This window comes from Panulirus ornatus, chromosome 61 (assembly GCF_036320965.1).
Source record: "Panulirus ornatus isolate Po-2019 chromosome 61, ASM3632096v1, whole genome shotgun sequence".
In the NCBI taxonomy this organism is placed as follows: domain Eukaryota; kingdom Metazoa; phylum Arthropoda; class Malacostraca; order Decapoda; family Palinuridae; genus Panulirus; species Panulirus ornatus.
Genome location: NC_092284.1, coordinates 9,165,341 through 9,190,034, shown reverse-complemented (window position 1 = coordinate 9,190,034; position 24,694 = coordinate 9,165,341). Strand labels below are relative to the sequence as shown.

Sequence of the window (24,694 nt, the reverse complement as noted above, 5' to 3'; positions counted from 1 at the left end):
GAACCACTATTCTTCAAACATACCCATTTTTGCTTTCCGAGATAATGTTCTCGACTTCCACATATTCTTCAAGGCTCCCAGAATTTTCGCCCCCTCCCCCACCGTATGATTCACTTCCACTTCCATGGTTCCATCCGCTGACAGATCCACTCCCAGATATCTAAAACACTTTACTTCCTCCAGTTTTTCTCCGTTCAAACTTACCTCCCAGTTGACTTGACCCTCAACCCTACTGTACCTAATAACCTTGCTCTTATTAACATTTACTCTTAACTTTCTTCTTTCACACACTTTACCAAACTCAGTCACCAGCTTCTGCAGTTTCTCACATGAATCAGCCACCAGCGCTGTATCATCAGCGAACAACAACTGACTCACTTCCCAAGCTCTCTCATCCCCAACAGACTTCATACTTGCCCCTCTTTCCAAAACTCTTGCATGGAGACATCACACACCCCTGCCGCAAACCTACATTCACTGAGAACCAATCACTTTCCTCTCTTCCTACACGTACACATGCCTTACATCCTCGATAAAAACTTTTCACTGCTTCTAACAACTTGCCTCCCACACCATATATTCTTAATACCTTCCACAGAGCATCTCTATCAACTCTATCATATGCCTTCTCCAGATCCATAAATGCTACATACAAATCCATTTGCTTTTCTAAGTATTTCTCACATACATTCCTCAAAGCAAACACCTGATCCACACATCCTCTACCACTTCTGAAACCACACTGCTCTTCCCCAATCTGATGCTCTGTACATGCCTTCACCCTCTCAATCAATATCCTCCCATATAATTTACCAGGAATACTCAACAAACTTATACCTCTGTAATTTGAGCACTCACTCTTATCCCCTTTGCCTTTGTACAATGGCACTATGCACGCATTCCGCTAATCCTCAGGCACCTCACCATGAGTCATACATACATTAAATAACCTTACCAACCAGTCAACAGTACAGTCACCCCGTTTTTTAATAAATTCCACTGCAATACCATCCAAACCTGCTGCCTTGCCGGCTTTCATCTTCCGCAAAGCTTTTACTACCTCTTCTCTGTTTACCAAATCATTTTCCCTAAACCTCTCACTTTGCACACCACCTCGACCAAAACACCCTATATCTGCCACTCTATCATCAAACACATTCAACAAACCTTCAAAATACTCACTCCATCTCCTTCTCACATCACCACTACTTGTTATCACCTCCCCATTAGCCCCCTTCCCTGAAGTTCCCATTTGCTCCCTTGTCTTACGCACTTTATTCACCTCCTTTTTATTCTTTTTATCTTTTTATTCTCCCTGAAATTTAATGATATTCTCTCACCCCAACTCTCATTTGCCCTCTTTTTCTCCTCTTGCACCTTTTTCTTGACCTCCTGCCTCTTTCTTTTATACCTCTCCCACTTATTTGCATTTTTTCCCTGCAAAAATCGTCCAAATGCCTCTCTCTTCTCTTTCACTAATAATCTTACATCTTCATCCCACCACTCGCTACCTTTTCTAGTCAACCCACCTCCCACGCTTCTCATGCCACAAGCATCTTTTGCGCAAGCCATCACTGCTTCCCTAAATACATCCCATTCCTCCCCCACTCCCCTTACCTCCTTTGATCTCACCTTTTTCCATTCTGTACTCAGTCTCTCCTGGTACTTCCTTACACAAGTCTCCTTCCCAAGCTCACTTACTCTCACCACCCTCTTCACCCCAACTTTCTCTCTTCTTTTCTGAAAACCCATACAAATCTTCACCTTCGCCTCCACAAGATAATGATCAGACATCCCTCCAGTTGAACCTCTCAGCACATTAACATCCAAAAGTCTCTCTTTCGCGCGCCTGTCAATTAACACGTAATCCAATAACGCTCTCTGGCCATCTCTCCTACTTACATACGTATACTTATGTATATCTCGCTTTTTAAACCAGGTATTCCCAATCACCAGTCCTTTTTCAGCACATAAATCTACAAGCTCTTCACCATTTCCATTTACAACACTGAACACCCCATGTATACCAATTATTCCCTCAACTGCCACATTACTCAACTTTGCATTCAAATCACCCATCACTATAACTCGGTCTTTGCATCAAAACCACTAACACACTCATTCAGCTGCTCTGTCGACTAGTGGTTTGTGCCCCCAGCTGTCGCATAAATGGTCGCGGTTCGAATCCTGCTATCAGTTGCGTATTACGTGTGTGTGTGTGTGTGTGTGTGTGTGTGTGTATATATATATATATATATATATATCCCCTGATGATGTGATTATTACACGAAAACGCACTTGGGAACTTATCGTGTTTCATTTTCTCCGTGGAATCATAGGAAATATATATATATATATATATATATATATATATATATATATATATATAATATATATATATATATATATATATATATATATATATATATTTATAGGAAGACAGAGTAGCCAATATATATATATAGCCATAAATGCAGGTTCTCACACACATTCAGTGTACGTTGGCATGACCAGGACTTGCCTTCCTGGTTCGATCCTGGGATCTTAAGTGATGATCTTAGATCAGGGTGGATCTCTTGATGCTGTCTGTTTGTTGACTGTCTTGTTGACATCTCCTCCTGAGCATGAGCGGCCTCCATCGATCGAGTCTCTGGTAACATGAATGGCACAAGGGGTCGCGCGACGTCGCTCCTCGTGGCTCGAACCACCACGTAGTGAGTGTCTTGTTAAACCTTCGAAGCATTAAATGAGACATGATGGTGTCTCGTATGATGTGGCTTGTTTGGTGATGACCACGAGGGAGAAAATGGAACGTGGTAGGTTTTCCCAAGTGCACTTTCGTGTAGTGATCACATCATCATCATCAGGGGAGATACAAGAATGAGATAGAAGACGTAGAACATAAGTTGCCAAGTGCACTTTCGTGTAATGATCACATCATCAGGGGAGATACAAGAATGAGATAGGAGGCGTAGAACATAAGTTGCCAAGTGCACTTTCGTGTAATGATCACATCATCATCAGGGGAGATACAAGAATGAGATAGAAGACGCAGAACATAAGTTGCCTAGTGCACTTTCGTGTAATGATCACATCATCATCAGGGGAGATACAAGAATGAGATAGAAGACGTAGAACATAAGTTCCCAAGTGCACTTTCGTGTAATAATCGCATTGGCGCACCCGACCTCCAAAGGATAGTCACTTGTTTACCAAATGGCTCTGGTCCTAGCTACGTCTCTTTGTTGTATATCAACTGACTGTTATATTTCTCTCTTATATCTCCCCTGATGATTATTACACGAAAGTGCACTTGGCAACTTATCCTGTTTCATTCTTATTCTTCATCACGCTCTCAACTGATACTTTCATATATATATATATATATATATATATATATATATTTTTTTTTTTTTTTTTTGCTTTGTCGCTGTCTCCCGCGTTTGCGAGGTAGCGCAAGGAAACAGACGAAAGAAATGGCCCAACCCACCCCCATACACATGTATATACATACGTCCACACACGCAAATATACATACCTACACAGCTTTCCATGGTTTACCCCAGACGCTTCACATGCCCCGATTCAATCCACTGACAGCACGTCAACCCCGGTATACCACATCGCTCCAATTCACTCTATTCCTTGCCCTCCCTTCACCCTCCTGCATGTTCAGGCCCCGATCACACAAAATCTTTTTCACTCCATCTTTCCACCTCCAATTTGGTCTCCCTCTTCTCCTCGTTCCCTCCACCTCCGACACATATATCCTCTTGGTCAATCTTTCCTCACTCATTCTCTCCATGTGCCCAAACCATTTCAAAACACCCTCTTCTGCTCTCTCAACCACGCTCTTTTTATTTCCACACATTTCTCTTACCCTTACGTTACTTACTCGATCAAACCACCTCACACCACACATTGTCCTCAAACATCTCATTTCCAGCACATCCATCCTCCTGCGCACAACTCTATCCATAGCCCACGCCTCGCAACCATACAACATTGTTGGAACCACTATTCCTTCAAACATACCCATTTTTGCTTTCCGGGATAATGTTCTCGACTTCCACACATTCTTCAAGGCTCCCAGAATTTTCGCCCCCTCCCCCACCCTATGATCCACTTCCGCTTCCATGGTTCCATCCGCTGCCAGATCCACTCCCAGTTATCTAAAACACTTCACTTCCTCCAGTTTTTCTCCATTCAAACTCACCTCCCAATTGACTTGACCCTCAACCCTACTGTACCTAATAACCTTGCTCTTATTCACATTTACTCTTAACTTTCTTCTTTCACACACTTTACCAAACTCAGTCACCAGCTTCTGCAGTTTCTCACATGAATCAGCCACCAGCGCTGTATCATCAGCGAACAACAACTGACTCACTTCCCAAGCTCTCTCATCCCCAACAGACTTCATACTTGCCCCTCTTTCCAAAACTCTTGCATTCACCTCCCTAACAACCCCATCCATAAACAAATTAAACAACCATGGAGACATATATATATATATATATATATATATATATATATATATATATATATAGAGAGAGAGAGAGAGAGAGAGAGAGAGAGAGAGAGAGAGAGAGAGAGAGAGAGAGTTTGTTTCAGCCATTTTAAATTTTTCTTCTGAAATTTGAATACCTTGATCATTTTTTTCTTTGTTTAAGCAATTTTCTCTACATTTACTGCTTCTAAAAACCATATTCGTTATTTCTTTGTTGGCTTCAAAGAAAAAAAATTTCTGAATTTTCATCAGACACTGTCTGTCTTTGTCACTGATTTTCTGTCACAAACATTGTTTATTTGTCAATGATTTTGTCACAAACACTGTTTATTTGTCAATGATTTTGTCACATAAACACTGTTTATTTGTCAATGATTTTGTCACATAAAGACTGTTTATTTGTCAATGATTTTGTCACATAAACACTGTTTATTTGTCAATGATTTTGTCACATAAACACTGTTTATTTGTCAATGATTTTGTCACATAAACATTGTTTATTTGTCAATGATTTTGTCGCATAAACACTGTTTATTTGGCAATGATTTTGTCACATAAACATTGTTTATTTGTCAATGATTTTGTCACATAAACAATGTTTATTTGTCACTGATTTTGTCACATAAACACTGTTTATTTGTCAATGATTTTGTCACATAAACATTGTTTATTTGTCAATGATTTTGTCACATAAACACTGTTTATTTGTCAATGATTTTGTCGCATAAACACTGTTTACTTGTCGCTGATGTTCAGTCTCGTAAACAATGTCTTTGTCAAACAAGTCCCGTAGCAGTGAGTCACCGTCGCCCGTTTTCTGTTTCCACATGGATGGCCACACTGAAGAAAATGACTCTCTCATTTCTGCCTGGAATATTTCTCTGATCAAGTGGCACCTGTTTATTTCATCCAGGTATTTCTCATAGCCTTTATTGACCAAGTGTTGAGAGAGAGAGAGAGAGAGAGAGAGAGAGAGAGAGAGAGAGAGAGAGAGAGAGAGAGAGAGAGAGAGATGCCTGACGACACTTGAATTGCTCAACGGATTGATAATTGACCTTACAGGACCTGACCTTACAGGACCTGACCTCACAGGACCTGACCTTATAGGACCTGACCTCACAGGACCTGACCTTATAGGGCCTGACCTCACAGGACCTGACCTTATAGGACCTGACCTGACAGGACAGGACCTGACAGGGCCTGACCTTATAGGTCCTGACCTTACAGGACCTGACCTCATAGGACCTGATCTTATAGGACCTGACCTTATAGGACCTGACCTCATAGGACCTGACCTGACAGGACCTGACCTTACAGGACCTGACCTTACAGGACCTGACCTCATAGGACCTGACCTTATAGGACCTGACCTTATAGGACCTGACCTCACAGGACCTGACCTTATAGGACCTGACCTTACAGGACCTGACCTTACAGGACCTGACCTCATAGGACCTGACCTTATAGGACCTGACCTTATAGGACCTGACCTCACAGGACCTGACCTTATAGGACCTGACCTTACAGGACCTGACCTTACAGGACCTGACCTTATAGGACCTGACCTCATAGGACCTGACCCCATAGGACTGACCTGACAGGACCTGACCTCATAGGACCTGACCTGACAGGACCTGACCTGACAGGACCTGACCTTATAGGACCTGACCTCATAGGACCTGACCCCACAGGACCTGACCTTATAGGACCTGACCTGACAGGACCTGACCTCATAGGACCTGACCTTATAGGACCTGACCGTACAGGACCTGACCCCATAGGACTGACCTTACAGGACCTGACCCCATAGGACTGACCTGACAGGACCTGACCTCATAGGACCTGACCCCACAGGACCTGACCTTATAGGACCTGACCTGACAGGACCTGACCTCATAGGACCTGACCTAATAGGACCTGACCTTACAGGACCTGACCTTATAGGACCTGACCTCACAGGACCTGACCTTATAGGACCTGACCTTACAGGACCTGACCCCATAGGACTGACCTGACAGGACCTGACCTCATAGGACCTGACCTGACAGGACCTGACCTCACAGGACCTGACCTTATAGGACCTGACCTCATAGGACCTGACCCCACAGGACCTGACCTTATAGGACCTGACCTGACAGGACCTGACCTCATAGGACCTGACCTTATAGGACCTGACCGTACAGGACCTGACCCCATAGGACTGACCTTACAGGACCTGACCCCATAGGACTGACCTGACAGGACCTGACCTTATAGGACCTGACCTTACAGGACCTGACCTGAAAATGGGGATAGGGGAGAAAGAATACTTCCCACGTATTCCCTGCGTGTCGTAGAAGGCGACTAAAAGGCGAGGGAGCGGGTGTGGGGCTGGAAATCCTCTCATCTCGTTTGTAATTTTCCAAAAAGAAGGAACAGAGAAGCGGGCCAAGTGAGGATAATCCCCCTCGAAGGCTCAGTCCTCTGTTCTTAACGCTACCTCGCTGACGCGGGAAATGGCGAATACGTATGAAATACACGTAACACTGGTAATTGCCAACCCCACTTCCCCTGGGGAGCGCCTTGGCCTCCTTAGGCGTCTCCGAACTTACGCTACGACACGCCGCCGGCGTTCTAATAAAACCTCGACAGAACTTTACATATATATATTTTTTTGAACGCATCAGAGACAAATGCGTCCATCTGAAACTTTGTGAAAAAAAAAAGGAAAAAAGGGAAAATACAAACGCGTCTTGGAAGAAGTATACATAATACACGTCCGTCTAACTCAAAGGGAAAAGTTTGAGCAGAATAGAAAGAGAGAAAATAAAAGCAAAAGAAAAAATGCGTATACGCACGAACGGGTGGGGGGGGGGGGGGAGTGTGAGAGTATGGGTTGCGGGTTGACCGCGTTTGAGCCCGTGTGGGAGTGATGTCATCTTGTGAGGAAGGGGGGGGGGGGGGTGGAGATGATGAAGACCGAGGGAAGGACTGTGGGCAGAACACGGGGGGAAGGAGATGATGATGAAGACGAGGGAAGGACTGTGGGCAGAACACCGGGGGGGAGGTGAGGGAGATGATGAAGACCGAGGGAAGGACTGTGGGCAGAACACGGGGGAAGGAGATGATGATGAAGACCGAGGGAAGGACTGTGGGCAGAACACGGGGGAAGGAGATGATGATGAAGACCGAGGGAAGGACTGTGGGCAGGACACGGGGGAAGGAGATGATGATGAAGACCGAGGGAAGGACTGTGGGCAGGACACGGGGGAAGGAGATGATGATGAAGACCGAGGGAAGGACTGTGGGCAGGACACGGGGGAAGGAGATGATGAAGACGAGGGAAAGACTGTGGGCAGAACACGGGGGAAGGAGATGATGAAGACGAGGGAAAGACTGTGGGCAGAACACGGGGGAAGGAGATGATGATGAAGACCGAGGGAAGGACTGTGGGCAGGACACGGGGGTGCAGGAGATGATGATGAAGACCGAGGGAAGGACTGTGGGCAGAACACGGGGGAAGGAGATGATGAAGACGAGGGAAAGACTGTGGGCAGGACACGGGGGTGCAGGAGATGATGATGAAGACCGAGGGAAGGACTGTGGGCAGAACACGGGGGATGCAGGAGATGATGAAGACGAGGGAAGGACTGTGGGCAGAACACGGTGGGTGCAGGAGATGATGATGAAGACGAGGGAAGGACTGTGGGCAGGACACGATGGATGCAGGAGATGATGAAGACGAGGGAAGGACTGTGGGCAGAACACGGGGGAAGGAGATGATGATGAAGACCAAGGTAAGGACTGTGGGCAGGACACCGGGGGGGAGGTGAAGGAGATGATGAAGACAGAACACGGGGGATGCAGGAGATGATGAAGACGAGGGAAGGACTGTGGGCAGGACACGGGGGATGCAGATGATGAAGACGAGGGAAGGACTGTGGGCAGAACACGGGGGACAGGAGATGATGATGAAGACGAGGGAAGGACTGTGGGCAGGAAACGGGGGATGCAGATGATGAAGACGAGGGAAGGACTGTGGGCAGAACACGGGGGATGAAGGAGATGATGATGAAGACAGAGGGAAGGACTGTGGGCAGAACACGGGGGGGTGCAGGAGATGATGAAGACGAGGGAAGGACTGTGGGCAGAACACGGGGGATGCAGGAGATGATGATGAAGATCGAGGGAAGGACTGTGGGCAGGACACGGGGGATGCACGAGATGATGAAGACGAGGGAACGACTGTGGGCAGAACAGACGAGGTAGACGATTTGGCCCATCGACCAAATTGGCCAAAATTGGCCACAATTGGCCAGAATGCCTCCATGCTACGCTAACATCGGCCAAGTGGAAACCGTGTACTCACACGTCCGTGTGTGGGGCATGTGTCACCGCCCGTGTTTGGCGTCATATGTGGACCGTGTGTGGCCGTGTTTGAGCCGTGTACGGCTGTATGTAGGTCATGTGTGGCCATGTTAGTGAGTGTGTGTGTGTGTGTGTGTGTGTGTGTGTGGATCTGTGGAGGTTGTGGCTATGTGTGGGGGCAGGATGTGGACGTGTGTGGCAGTACGTGGCCATGTGTGGTGGTACGTGGCCGTGTGTGGCGGTACGTGGCCGTGTGTGGCCATGTGTGGTGGTACGTGGCCATGTGTGGCGGTACGTGGCCATGTGTGGCGGTACGTGGCCGTGTGTGGCGGTACGTGGCCATGTGTGGCGGTACGTGGCCATGTGTGGCGGTACGTGGCCGTGTGTGGCGGTACGTGGCCATTTGTGGTGGTACGTGGCCGTGTGTGGCGGTACGTGGCCATGTGTGGCGGTACGTGGCCATGTGTGGCGGTACGTGGCCATGTGTGGTGGTACGTGGCCATGTGTGGCGGTACGTGGCCATGTGTGGCGGTACGTGGCCATGTGTGGCGGTACGTGGCCGTGTGTGGCGGTACGTGGCGATGTGTGGTGGTACGTGGCCATGTGTGGTGGCACGTGGCCATGTGTGGCGGTACGTGGTCGTGTGTGGCCATGTGTGGCGGTACGTGACCGTGTGGCCATGTGTGGTAGTACGTGGCCGTGTGTGGCCATGTGTGGCGGTACGTAACCATGTGTGGCGGTACGTGGCCGTGTGTGGTGGTACGTGGCCATGTGTGGCGGTACGTGACCGTGTGGCCATGTGTGGCGGTACGTGGCCGTGTGTGGCGGTACGTGGCCATGTGTGGCGGTACGTGGTCGTGTGTGACCATGTGTGGCGGTACGTGACCGTGTGGCCATGTGTGGTGGTACGTGGCCGTGTGTGGCGGTACGTGGCCGTGTGTGGCGGTACGTGGCCATGTGTGGCGGTACGTGGCCATGTGTGGCGGTACGTGGCCATGTGTGGCGGTACGTGGCCATGTGTGGCGGTACGTGGCCGTGTGTGGCCATGTGTGGCGGTACGTGGCAATGTGTGGCGGTACGTGGCCGTGTGTGGCCATGTGTGGCGGTACGTGGCCGTGTGTGGCCATGTGTGGCGGTACGTGGCCATGTGTGGTAGAGTGTAATTACCCATTTATGCTCTGTGGCGAGGGAGGGTGAGGGAGGGAGGGAGGTGGAGGGAGGGAGGTGGTTGGGTGGATGCACCAGCCCTCAGGGAGGGAGGTGGTTGGGTGGAAGCACCAGCCCTCAGGGAGGGAGGTGGTTGGGTGGATGCACCAGCCCTCAGGGAGGGAGGGAGGTGGTTGGGTGGATGCACCAGCCCTCAGGGAGGGAGGGAGGTGGTTGGGTGGATGCACCAGCCCTCAGGGAGGGAGGTGGTTGGGTGGAAGCACGAGCCCTCAGGGAGGGAGGTGGTTGGGTGGAAGCACCAGCCCTCAGGGAGGGAGGTGGTTGGGTGGAAGCACCAGCCCTCAGGGAGGGAGGTGGTTGGGTGGAAGCACCAGCCCTCAGGGAGGGAGGTGGTTGGGTGGAAGCACCAGCCCTCAGGGAGGGAGGTGGTTGGGTGGATGCACCAGCCCTCAGGGAGGGAGGTGGTTGGGTGGATGCACCAGCCCTCAGGGAGGGAGGTGGTTGGGAGGAAGCACCAGCCCTCAGGGAGGAAGGGAGGTGGTTGGGTGGAAGCACCAGCCCTCAGGGAGGGAGGGTGAGGGAGGGAGGTGGTTGGGTGGATGCACCAGCCCTCAGGGAGGGAGGGTGAGGGAGGGAGGTGGTTGGGTGGATGCACCAGCCCTCAGGGAGGGAGGTGGTTGGGTGGATGCACCAGCCCTCAGGGAGGGAGGTGGTTGGGTGGAAGCACCAGCCCTCAGGGAGGGAGGTGGTTGGGTGGATGCACCAGCCCTCCTTATCTTGTATATTTCCTTATCATCACAACTTTTTGCACTTGTGTATTCCGTCCGCGTTTCCCATTTTCCCTCTGTTCCACCCGGGCCATTTATCCTCCACTCTTGTCCTGTTTAAATATCTAATTTCAATTTTTTTTTACCATTTTTTTATATACTTAATTGTTCGTCGTATGTCCTCCAGTTGTTCTATTCCATTTGCAAGAACTGGTCGGTGTATTTCGGCTTCTTCACAGATAATGGAATGTTGGGATCAGGTCGCCCCTTACTCTTCTCTCTTCCAAGGTGGGGGGAATTCTAACGCCACCATCATCCCGCCCCCCCCCCACTTTGGAACTAAGCCAGACCCATCCTTCCAATTGTGGTCTTCCCCATCCTTCCAATTGTGGTCTTCCCCATCCTTCCAATTGTGGTCTTCAGTAAGAAGTGGTCATCTCGCTTTGTGTTTCCTTATCCATGACCTGGAGTGCTCTCTCTCTCTCTCTCTCTCTCTCTCTCTCTCTCTCTCTCTCTCTCTCTCTCTCTCTCTCTCTCTCACATATTGCTGCACCTTTTCCTTCTGCCAGATAATGGAGGCATCGAACCCGACCTTTGCCAGTGTCTTGCCTAAAGTCCACCTTCGCTGACTTTTAGGGTCGAGTGTCTGTCTAGGCTTTGTGCATCTGATTGTGATCCTCCCCCTAAAACCACTCTCTCTCTGCACTTCTCTCACGACCTCGGCATCATCAGCGAACACATACAGAAGACCTGTGTTCCCTTAAGAGAGCCCTGGTGTTCGCCGCTGGGGACACTCGACCCATTTCGTGAAAGGTTTATCTGATGTGATGTGTCCTTTGTTCCATTCACTAACTTGCTCTTCCAGGCCAATCGAAGGATTTACCTCAGCACTCCTGTGATTGGTGCATCTTAATCAGCCGCTCATGCGGGACAGTGTCAAATGCTTTCCAGCTTTCCTGATGCGAACTCATCCCTACTCCTCTTTGAGGATACATCTTAGTCAGCCTCTTAAACGGCACAGTGTCAAACGCTTTCCAGCTTTCCTGATGCGAACACCTCCCTACTCCTCTTTGAGGATACATCTTATTCAGCCTCTTAAACGGCACAGTGTCAAATGCTTTCCAGCTCTCCTGATGCGAACTCATCCCTACTCCTCTTTGAGGATGCTACATCTTAGTCAGCCTCTTAAACGGCACAGTGTCAAATGCTTTCCAGCACTTCTGATGCGGGTGGGCCACCCGACCTTCTGTGTTGTCTCAAAACGAAACTCACTCTCTCGTAGAAATTTTAGGGAGGAACGTTCCAAACACTGGCTTCCTTCCCCTGATGATCATGGTGTCTCACTGAACGTAATTTCTTTGGATGTAGTCATCCACGTTACTCTATTTCCAGTGCCTTTCCAAACCACCTTCCCTATGAGGACAGGTCAATCTCTGGGTCAACTCCTCTTCTCGATTTTTCCCATCTTACAGATAAAAAAGGAATATAGAGTTTATAGAGAAGGTTTGTACACATCTTCAGCACATAAAGTGTTTTCCCACACCAAAATACCCCCCACACCCCCCAGTCCACAACACTGGTGTTGTGCCTCGTGTGTCTCCCGGTGGAGCAAACAAACAAACAAACAAAAAAACAAACAAACATTTTTCCTCTACATCTCCTTCCTCCAAACTTGATAAAGTTTGATTCGCTGTTCTTTTAATTGGACCAGAGAGGCAGTACGCTAACACAACATAGCCCCTGTCATTATACATTAACACTCAACATAGCCCCTGCTAGTATACTTTAACTTAACATAGCTCCTCCTAGTATACATTAACACTTAACATAGCCCCTGTCATTATACATTAACACTCAACATAGCCCCTCCTAGTATACATTAACACTTAACATAGCTCCTGCTAGTATACATTAACACTCAACATAGCCCCTGTCATTATACATTAACACTCAACATAGCCCCTCCTAGTATACATTAACACTTAACATAGCTCCTGCTAGTATACATTAACACTCAACATAGCCCCTGTCATTATACATTAACACTCAACATAGCCCCTCCTAGTATACATTAACACTTAACATAGCTCCTGCTAGTATACATTAACACAACATAGCCCCTGTCACTATACATTAACACTCAACATAGCTCCTGTCACTATACATTAACACTCAACATAGCTCCTCCTAGTATACATTAACACTCAACATAGCTTCTTGCTAGTATACATTACCACTCAACATAGCCCCTCCTAGTATACATTAACACTCAAAACATCCCCTGCCAGCAGACAGACGCTTAACACAGCCCCCTACTCCTCCTGGTATACATTAACACCCAACACAGCCCCTACCACAACAGACAGACGCTCAACACAGCCCCTACCACAACAGACAGACGCCCAACACAGCCCCTTACTCCTCTTAGTATACATTAACGCCCAACACAGCCCCTACCACAACAGACAGACGCTCAACACAGCCCCTACCACAACAGACAGACGCCCAACACAGCCCCTTACTCCTCCTAGTATACATTAACGCCCAACACAGCCCCTACCACAACAGACAGACGCTCAACACAGCCCCTACCACAACAGACAGACGCTCAACACAGCCCCTACCACAACAGACAGACGCTCAACACAGCCCCTACCATAACAGACAGACGTTCAACACAGCCCCTACCACAACAGACAGACGCTCAACACAGCCCCTACCACAACAGACAGACGCTCAACACAGCCCCTACCACAACAGACAGACGCTCAACACAGCCCCTACCACAACAGACAGACGTTCAACACAGCCCCTACCACAACAGACAGACGCTCAACACAGCCCCTACCACAACAGACAGACGCTCAACACAGCCCCTACCACAACAGACAGACGCTCAACACAGCCCCTACCATAACAGACAGACGTTCAACACAGCCCCTACCACAACAGACAGACGCTCAACACAGCCCCTACCACAACAGACAGACGCCCAACACAGCCCCTTACTCCTCCTAGTATACATTAACGCCCAACACAGCCCCTACCACAACAGACAGACGCTCAACACAGCCCCTACCACAACAGACACGCTCAACACAGCCCCTACCACAACAGACAGACGCTCAACACAGCCCCTACCATAACAGACAGACGTTCAACACAGCCCCTACCACAACAGACAGACGCTCAACACAGCCCCTACCACAACAGACAGACGCTCAACACAGCCCCTACCACAACAGACAGACGCTCAACACAGCCCCTACCATAACAGACAGACGTTCAACACAGCCCCTACCACAACAGACAGACGCTCAACACAGCCCCTACCACAACAGACAGACGCTCAACACAGCCCCTACCACAACAGACAGACGCCCAACACAGCCCCTACCATAACAGACAGACGCTCAACACAGCCCCTACCACAACAGACAGACGCTCAACACAGCCCCTACCACAACAGACAGACGCTCAACACAGCCCCTACCACAACAGACAGACGCTCAACACAGCCCCTACCACAACAGACAGACGCTCAACACAGCCCCTACCACAACAGACAGACGCTCAACACAGCCCCTACCACAACAGACAGACGCTCAACACAGCCCCTACCACAACAGACGCTCAACACAGCCCCTACCACAACAGACAGACGCTCAACACAGCCCCTACCACAACAGACAGACGCTCAACACAGTCCCTTACTCCTCCTGGTATACATTAACGCCCAACACAGCCCCTACCACAACAGACAGACGCTCAACACAGCCCCTACCACAACAGACAGACGCTCAACAAGCCCCTACCACAACAGACAGACGCTCAACACAGCCCCTACCACAACAGACAGACGCTCAACACAGCCCCTACCACAAGACAGACGCTCAACACAGCCCCTACCACAACAGACAGACGCTCAACACAGCCCCTACCACAACAGACAGACGCTCAACACAGCCCCTACCACAACAGACAGACGCTCAACACAGCCCCTACCACAACAGACAGACGCTCAACACAGCCCCTACCATAACAGACAGACGCTCAACACAGCCCCTACCACAACAGACAGACGCTCAACACAGCCCCTACCACAACAGACAGACGCCCAACACAGCCCCTACCACAACAGACAGACGCTCAACACAGCCCCTACCACAACAGACAGACGCTCAACACAGCCCCTACCATAACAGACAGACCCTCAACACAGCCCCTACCACAACAGACAGACGCTCAACACAGCCCCTACCACAACAGACAGACGCTCAATACAGCCCCTAACTCCTCTTAGTATACATTAACGACCAACACAGCCCCTAACACAACACAGCCCCTACCACAACAGACAGACGCTCAACACAGCCCCTACCACAACAGACAGACGTTCAACACAGCCCCTACCACAACAGACAGACGCTCAACACAGCCCCTACCACAACAGACAGACGCTCAACACAGCCCCTACCACAACAGACAGACCCTCAACACAGCCTCTACCACAACAGACAGACGCTCAACACAGCCCCTACCACAACAGACAGACGCTCAACACAGCCCCTTACTCCTCCTGGTATACATTAACGCCCAACACAGCCCCTACCACAACAGACAGACGCCCAACACAGCCCCTTACTCCTACAGTAGCACCAAGTCCCCCTTCACTACCTCATCTTACACACAGACACACACACAGACACACACACACACAAACACACAGACACACAGACACACACAGACACACACACACAAAATGGTTCTCTTAGTAATCGTTTTTTCCCAAAATATTTCAAGTTACCGCTACATAACACTGTGTGGCTTCATCCACCTCAACACACAAGTCCTGGGTAACTGGCTGGTAATATGTGATGATGTATGGGTAACCCGTTACCTGGCGCACTTGGTGACATACGTACCTTCGCTTTTGGAATTCCCACTTCGGATCTCCTTCGCCTTGGGAGGCATATAGATCTCTGTAAGAGAAGAAGTAGAGAGAGATGAATTGGACAACTTCACACTGCTTCATTCGTCGTTGTTGACACCGCTTCGTTCATCTTTATATGGGTTCATTCATCGTTAAATTGGTTCATTCATCGTTAAATGGGTTCATTCAACTTTTACACTGGTTCATTCAACTTTACACTGGTTCATTCATCGTATACACTGGTTCGTTCATCTTTATATTGGTTCATTCATCGTTAAATGGGTTCATTCAACTTTTACACTGGTTCATTCAACTTTACACTGGTTCATTCATCGTATACACTGGTTCGTTCATCTTTATATTGGTTCATTCATCGTTAAATGGGTTCATTCAACTTTTACACTGGTTCATTCAACTTTACACTAGTTCATTCATCGTATACACTGGTTCGTTCATCTTTATATTGGTTCATTCATCGTTAAATTGGTTCATTCAACTTTTACACTGGTTCATTCAACTTTGGTTCATTCATCGTATACACTGGTTCGTTCATCTATATATTGGTTCATTCATCGTTAAAATAGGTCCATTCAAATTTATACTGGTTCATTCAACGTTAAATTGGTTCATTCCATCTTTATATTGGTTCATTCGTCTTTTACATTTGTTCATTGAACTTTACACTGCTTCATTCAACTTCTACACTGGTTCATTCAACTTTGCACTGGTTCATTCATTGTTCACATAGATTCATTTGTTATTAAATGGTTCATTTATCTTTACACTGGTTCATTCATCTTTACACTGGTTCATTCATCGTTAAATTGGCTCATTCATCTTTACACTGGTTCATTCATCGTTAAATTGGCTCATTCATCTTTACACTGGTTCATTCAGCGTTACACTGGTTCATACATTATTTACACTGGTTTATGCATCGTTCACACAGCTTCATTCATTGTTCACATAGCTCCATTCATCGTTCACATAGCTCCATTCATCGTTCACATAGCTCCATTCATCGTTCACATAGCTCCATTCATCGTTGACACTGGTTCATACATTTTGAGACCTGATTCATTTCCTGCTTCACATGAGTCTTGGATATGGTTCAACATTAAACTTAATTCTAACAGAATCAAGGACACACTTTCGATTTGCCATGATTCAAATCTTGTATATCAGAAAAAAATATGCAAAAATATGCAAAAATCATGCGATATAAACATAGAAAATTATATTCAATGTATATTTTCTTGTCTGTCTGTTATTATTTACTTCATACGTGTGGGGGTGGGTAATGCTGCTCAAAAGTAGCCCCGCGTGTGAAAATCACCTGTTTTTATATTTATTTATTTTATCTTTTTATGTTAAATGAGATGGCACGTGTGGCCGAGGCTGGGATCAAAGCCATCCCATTTACGATACTGTAACGTCTGTTTCCTTGCGCTACCTCGCTAACGCGAGAGACGGCGATTAAGTATAATAATAAATGAAGTATGTATGTATATGTCCGTGTATGTATATGTGCATGTGTGGGCGTTTATGTATATACATGTGTATGTGGGTGGGTTGGGCCATTCTTTCGTCTGTTTCCTTGCTCTACCTCGCTGATGTGGGAAACTGCGATTAAGTGTGTATATATATATATATATATATATATATATATATATATATATATATATATATATATATATATATATATATAGAATACTTGCCACGTATTCCCTGCGTGTCGTAGAAGGCGACTGAAAGGGTAGGGAGTCGGGGTGGGGCTGGAAATCCCCCCCTCTCGTTTTCAATTTTCCAAAAGAAGGAACACAGAAGGAGGCCAAGAGAGGATATTCCCTCTAAAGCTCAGTCCTCTGTTCTTAACACTACATTACTAATGCGGGAAATGGCGAGTAGTATGGAAAAAATATTATATATATATATATATATATATATATATATATATATATATATATATATATATATATATATATATATATATATATATATATATATATATATATATATATATATATATATATTCCTATGAGTCCACGGGGGAAAATGAAACACGATAAGTTGCCAAGTGCACTTTCGTGTAATAATCACATCATCAGGGGAGACACAAGAGAGAAATATAACAGTCAGTTGATATACATCGAAGAGACGAAGCTAGGACGCCATTTGGTAAACATGTGATTGTCCAAAACATACAACGAGCGTTCATAAACTTATCATTTTACAAATTCTATCAACAATAAAGTTATCTAATTTGTATAGACCATCACTATTATTAAGATAATAATTCTTTGAGTATTTCATAATAGAAGAATCAATGATATTTATCTTGGTAATAGAGTTAGAGTTAATAACGGAGATGGCGTTACTCCAGTCAATACAATGATCATAGTTTTTAACATGATTAAACAAGGCATTTGATTCTTGTCCCGTTCTTATACTATATTTATGTTGCTTAAGTCTAACAGAAAGATCCTTACCTGTCTGACCAACATAAAACTTATCACAATTTCCACATGGCACTTAATAGATGCATCCAAGAGAATTTTCTTGTGAATGCCTGATTAAGATATTCTTTATAGTATTATTGTTGCTGAAGGCAACACTTACATTAAAGGATTTAAGCAACATGGGAAGCAAAGTGAAATTATTATTAAAAGGGAGAACTAAAAGATTCTTGGTGTCAATGGGAGGTTTGGGCTCAACTCTATAAAATGATTTCTTTGATAACTTAAGGGATTTATCAATGAAAGATCTAGGGTTCTTTAACTTAGATCCAATAGAATATATCTTCTCAAACTGATCATCAATAAACTCTGGACTGCAAATACGTAATGCCCTTAAGAACATAGATTGAAATGATGATAATTTAACTCCATTATTACTCATCTCAACATACCACCACAGCAGGCCACACCACACCACCACACCAGGCCACACCTCACCACCACACCAAGCCACACCTCACCACCACACCAGGCCACACCACACCACCACACCAGGCCACACCTCACCACCACACCAAGCCACACCTCACCACCACACCAGGCCACACCTCACTACCACACCAGGTCACACATCACCACCACACCAGGCCACACCTCACCACCACACCAGGCCACACCTCACCACCACACCAGGCCACACCTCACCACCACACCAGGCCACACCACACTACCACACCAGGCCACACCTCACCACCACACCAGGCCACACCACACTACCACACCAGGCCACACCACACTACCACACCAGGCCACACCTCACCACCACACCAGGCCACACCTCACCACCACACCAGGCCACACCTCACCACCACACCAGGCCACACCTCACCACCACACCAGACCACACCTCACCACCACACCAGGCCACACCTCACCACCACACCAGGCCACACCTCACCACCACACCAGGCCACACTTCACCACCACACCAGACCACACCTCACCACCACACCAGGCCACACCTCACCACCACACCAGGCCACACCTCACCACCACACCAGGCCACACCTCACCACCACACCAGGCCACACCTCACCACCACACCAGGCCACACCTCACCACCACACCAGGCCACACCTCACCACCACACCAGGCCACACCTCACCACCACACCAGGCCACACCTCACCACCACACCAGGCCACACCTCACCACCACACCAGGCCACACCTCACCACCACACCAGGCCACACCTCACCACCACACCAGGCCACACCACACCACCACACCAGGCCACACCTCACCACCACACCAGGCCACACCACACCACCACACCAGGCCACACCACACCACCACACCAGGCCACACCTCACCACCACACCAGGTCACACCTCACCACCACACCAGGCCACACCTCACCACCACACCAGGCCACACCTCACCACCACACCAGGCCACACCACACTACCACACCAGGCCACACCTCACCACCACACCAGGCCACACCACCACACCAGGCCACACCTCACCACCACACCAGGCCACACCTCACCACCACACCAGGCCACACCTCACCACCACACCAGGCCACACCTCACCACCACACCAGGCCACACCTCACCACCACAGCAGGCCACACCTCACCACCACACCAGGCCACACCTCACCACCACACCAGGCCACACCACACTACCACACCAGGCCACACCTCACCACCACACCAGGCCACACCACACTACCACACCAGGCCACACCTCACCACCACACCAGGCCACACACTACCACACCAGGCCACACCTCACCACCACACCAGGCCACACCACACTACCACACCAGGCCACATCACCACACCAGGCCACACCTCACCACCACACCAGGCCACACCTCACCACCACACCAGGCCACACCTCACAGTGCGCGCGAAGAAGCGCGTCTCAGAGGGTAACGCCTGGCCGGTCGTACAGCGACCTGAGACCTGGGAGGTCGTACGACTGAGAGCAAGAACCCAGCCGGTCGTACGACCGACCCACACACTCACTCACTCCTCACACTCCCTCATGTCCTCACACTCCCTCATGTCCTCACTCCTCACACTCCCTCATGTCCTCACACTCCCTCATGTCCTCACTCCTCACACTCCCTCATGTCCTCACACTCCCTCATGTCCTCACACTCCCTCATGTCCTCACACTCTCTCATGTCCTCACACTCCCTCATGTCCTCACACTCCCTCATGTCCTCACACTCTCTCATGTCCTCACACTCCCTCATGTCCTCACTCCTCACACTCCCTCATGTCCTCACTCCTCACACTCCCTCATCACCTCACTCCTCACACTCCCTCATGACCTCACTCCTCACACTCCCTCATGTCCTCACTCCTCACACTCCCTCATGTCCTCACACTCCCTCATGTCCTCACTCCTCACACTCCCTCATGTCCTCACTCCTCACACTCCCTCATCACCTCACTCCTCACACTCCCTCATGACCTCACTCCTCACACTCCCTCATGTCCTCACTCCTCACACTCCCTCATGTCCTCACACTCCCTCATGTCCTCACTCCTCACACTCCCTCATGTCCTCACACTCCCTCATGTCCTCACACTCCCTCATGACCTCACACTCCCTCATGTCCTCACACTCCCTCATGACCTCACACTCCCTCATGTCCTCACACTCCCTCTTGTCCTCACACTCCCTCATGTCCTCACACTCCCTCATGTCCTCACACTCCCTCATGTCCTCACACTCCCTCATGACCTCACACTCCCTCATGTCCTCACACTCCCTCATCTCCTCACTCCTCACACTCCCTCATGTCCTCACACTCCCTCATGTCCTCACACTCCCTCATCTCCTCACTCCTCACACTCCCTCATGTCCTCACACTCCCTCATGTCCTCACACTCCCTCATGTCCTCACTCCTCACACTCCCTCATGTCCTCACTCCCCACACTCCCTCATGTCCTCACTACTCACACTCCCTCATGTCCTCACTCCTCACACTCCCTCATGTCCTCACACTCCCTCATGTCCTCACACTCCCTCATGTCCTCACTCCTCACACTCCCTCATGTCCTCACTCCCCACACTCCCTCATGTCCTCACTACTCACACTCCCTCATGTCCTCACTCCTCACACTCCCTCATGTCCTCACACTCCCTCATGTCCTCACATGCTCCTCATGTCTCACCACCTCCTCACAACTCCCTCATGTCCTCAACTCCCCACACTCCCTCATGTCCTCCACTACTCACACTCCCATCAAGTCCTCACTCCTCACACTCACCTCATGTCCTCACACTCCCTCATGTCCTCACTCCTCACACTCCCGCATGGTCCTCACTCCCCACACTCCCTCATGTCCCTCACTACTCACACTCCCTCATGTCCTCACTCCTCACACTCCCTCATGTCCTCACACTCCCTCATGTCCTCACACTCCCTCATGTCCTCACTCCACACACTCCCTCATGTCCTCACTCCCCACACTCCCTCATGTCCTCACTACTCACACTCCCTCATGTCCTCACTCCTCACACTCCTCATGTCCTCACACTCCCTCATGTCCTCACACTCCCTCATGACCTCGACTACTGTATCGCCAAACCTCATCCCGTGGACTGCCTTGATGACCCGGACGTAGAGAGAGAGAGAGAGGAGAGAGAGAGAGAGAGAGAGAGAGGAGAGAGAGAGAGAGAGAGAGAGAGGACACTTTCCGGGGGTAGGGGAGGGAGGGGACATGTCCCGAGGGGTAGGGAGGGAGGGGACATGTACGAGGGTGGGAGGGAGGGGACATGTTCCGAGGGGAGGGAGGGAGGGGACATGTCCCGAGAGGGAGGGAGGGGACATGTTCCGAGGGGGGGAGGGGACATGTTCCGAGGGGTAGGGGAGGGAGGGGACATGTTCCGAGGGGGAGGGAGGGAGGCGACATGTTCCGAGGGTAGGGAGGGAGGGGACATGTCCCGAGAGGGAGGGAGGGGACATGTTCCGAGAGGGGGAGGGAGGGAGGGGACATGTCCGAGGGGTAGGGAGGGAGGGACATGTCCCCGAGAGGGGGAGGGAGGGAGGGGACATGTCCCGAGAGGTAGGGAGGGGAGAAGGGGACATGTTCCGAGGGGTAGGGAGGGAGGGGACATGTTTCGAGGGGTAGGGAGGGAGGGGACATGTTCCGAGGGGGAGGGAGGGAGGGGACATGTTCCGAGGGGTAGGGAGAGAGGGGACATGTCCCGAGGGGTAGGGAGGGAGGGGACATGTCCCGAGGGGGAGGGAGGGGACATGTCCCGAGAGGGGTAGGGAGGGGATAAGTTCCGAGGGGTAGGGAGGGAGGGGACATGTTCCGAGGGGTAGGGAGGGGAGGAAGGGGACATGTTCCGAGGGGTAGGGAGGGAGGGGACATGTCCCGAGGGGGGAGGGAGAGGACATGTCCACCCGGCCGCTGTACTTAGCGACCAGATAGAGAAATTTGGCGAGACTTGAAGACCTTGTCTTTGGGGGAGAGGAGGAGAGGGGAAGGGAGGGGAGGAGAGGGGAAGGGGAGGGGAAGAAGTTATTAGCAATTTGGACCGGCTGTGAGGCTGGGGAAGGGCCAACCACATCGAGTGGAGGGAAGGAAGGAGGGAAGGAAGGAGGGAAGTCTTCCCATGATGGGGGCCCAGTGGAGTGTCGGATGCCTGGTTCTTATCTTCACTTCAAGCTCGACTCTTATTATAAGTGGGGCTCCCTCCCCCCCCCCCCCTTTATGTACTTCCACTTTTATTAATATTTTAGTTTGCCCCCCCTCAAACCATCCCCCCCCCCCTGGGAGATACGTGAGGAAAATGGGGGAAGGAGAGAGAGATGCTCACTGACGGAAGAGTTTGGAGGGGGAGTTTCGAGACATGGCGACTTCCATTCTCCCCTTAAAGGAAGGCACTTAAGTTCCACATACACACTGGGTGGTAGGATGTCTCAGGTCCACACACACACACTGGGTGGTATGATGTCTCTGGTCCACATACACACAGGGTGGTATGATGTCTCTGGTCCACATACACTGGGTGGTATGATCTCTCTGGTCCACACATACTGGGTGGTATGATCTCTCAGGTCCACATACACAGGGCGGTATGATCTCTCAGGTCCACACACACTAGGCGGTATGATCTCTTCGAGTTAGGTGGTATGATCTATGAGAGAAACATTCTTGGAACCACTCACTCTTCTTTCTTCCTACTCGCACACACGTCTTCATCATCTTTCAAAAGGTCCTCATTCTTCCATAGCAGCACTTTCAACATGGCATCTCTGTCAACCTTGTATTCTTCCTCCAGATCCATAAATACCACATACAAAACCCATTCAAGAAAATGTTCACACCAATTCCTCTTGTGTAACACTTGGTTCTCAGTGCTCAATAGCCACATTGCTCTTTCCCATTTACAACCTTGCAATACACCATGTAAAGAAGACTTAGTAAAACTGTGCCTCACTGTAGTTCAAACATTCATTTTCATCCCCCTGGCCCATGTACATGGGCACAACACATACATTTTGACAGTCTTTAGGCACCTCAATTGGAGGCATATTAAAACCTCGAACAGTGAAACAAAGAAACAAGGTGTCTGTCTCACCTATTTGCTTAATGATATATTTCAAAATCCATCATAACTCGCCGCTCTGCCGAACTTCTCCTACCGCAAGGCTTTGCAGAAAGCAACTCGATATATATATATAGATATAAAAGCAGTGTCTCCACTACAAGGAAGTCATGCACGTGTTTTCTGATTTTCCTTTTTTGTGCTTTACAGACTACGGTCGATGGGGTGAGCAGTCTACATGTGGCTCTGGGTGTCCACCTGACCTCCAGTCTTAAAAAACAAGGTATGACCTTTGGACTCTTCCACTCCCTTTGCCCTCGACCTCTCTGCAGTGACGTACAACCATTCCAGTGGGTTGTCAAGTGTGTCAGTTCAACATCTTCAGCCCATATGGAAAGATTGTAACAGGACCATAAGGTCTCACGTGAGTAAGAACATATTTCATTGTTTCCCAAAACCCACTACGACCCATGTTTGGGTTAGAGTTGTAGTCGTGCACTAACAAGAACACTTTGCATTCTTCTGGCTTTTGTTTTCTGTTCCTCCTGCTCTACAACCCTTGCCTCCGCATCCATAAGGTTCATCAATTACTCTAATATTCTCTTGCTCCTGGCCGGGGTGTTGCCTGTATCTTGTCCCACAACACACATAGCAAAAGCTCCATCTCTGTCTGCGTGGCGACATGTTTCACTGAACCACTCCAATGCCTCTTGTACGACACCTCTCCTGTGTATTTGAGGCGAAGGACAACCTATGTTTCTACTCCATCGCGGTAGATTTCACGGAGAACCTCTCTCCCTGTCCAACACCTTGGCTCCTGGTTATTGAACTTCACTTTTATATTTCCTCAGTGCATCGCGTTACCTTACTGTTCCATTTTACTCCTTCGTTTGACACTTTTCCAAATGGTGTAATCGTATATGGTACTC

The 24,694-nt window shown here is 49.0% G+C and overlaps 1 protein-coding gene across 1 annotated transcript in view; it reads right to left on the bottom strand.

The window, feature by feature from the left end:
• The window catches only part of LOC139767394 (uncharacterized), a 66,952-nt gene that overhangs the window by 16,968 nt on the left and 25,290 nt on the right, over nucleotides 1-24,694 (bottom strand). Inside the window, exon 2 of the mRNA XM_071696731.1 lies at nucleotides 15,717-15,773. Coding sequence (XP_071552832.1) covers nucleotides 15,717-15,773 — 57 coding nt within the window. The remainder of the gene's footprint in view (nucleotides 1-15,716; nucleotides 15,774-24,694) is intronic.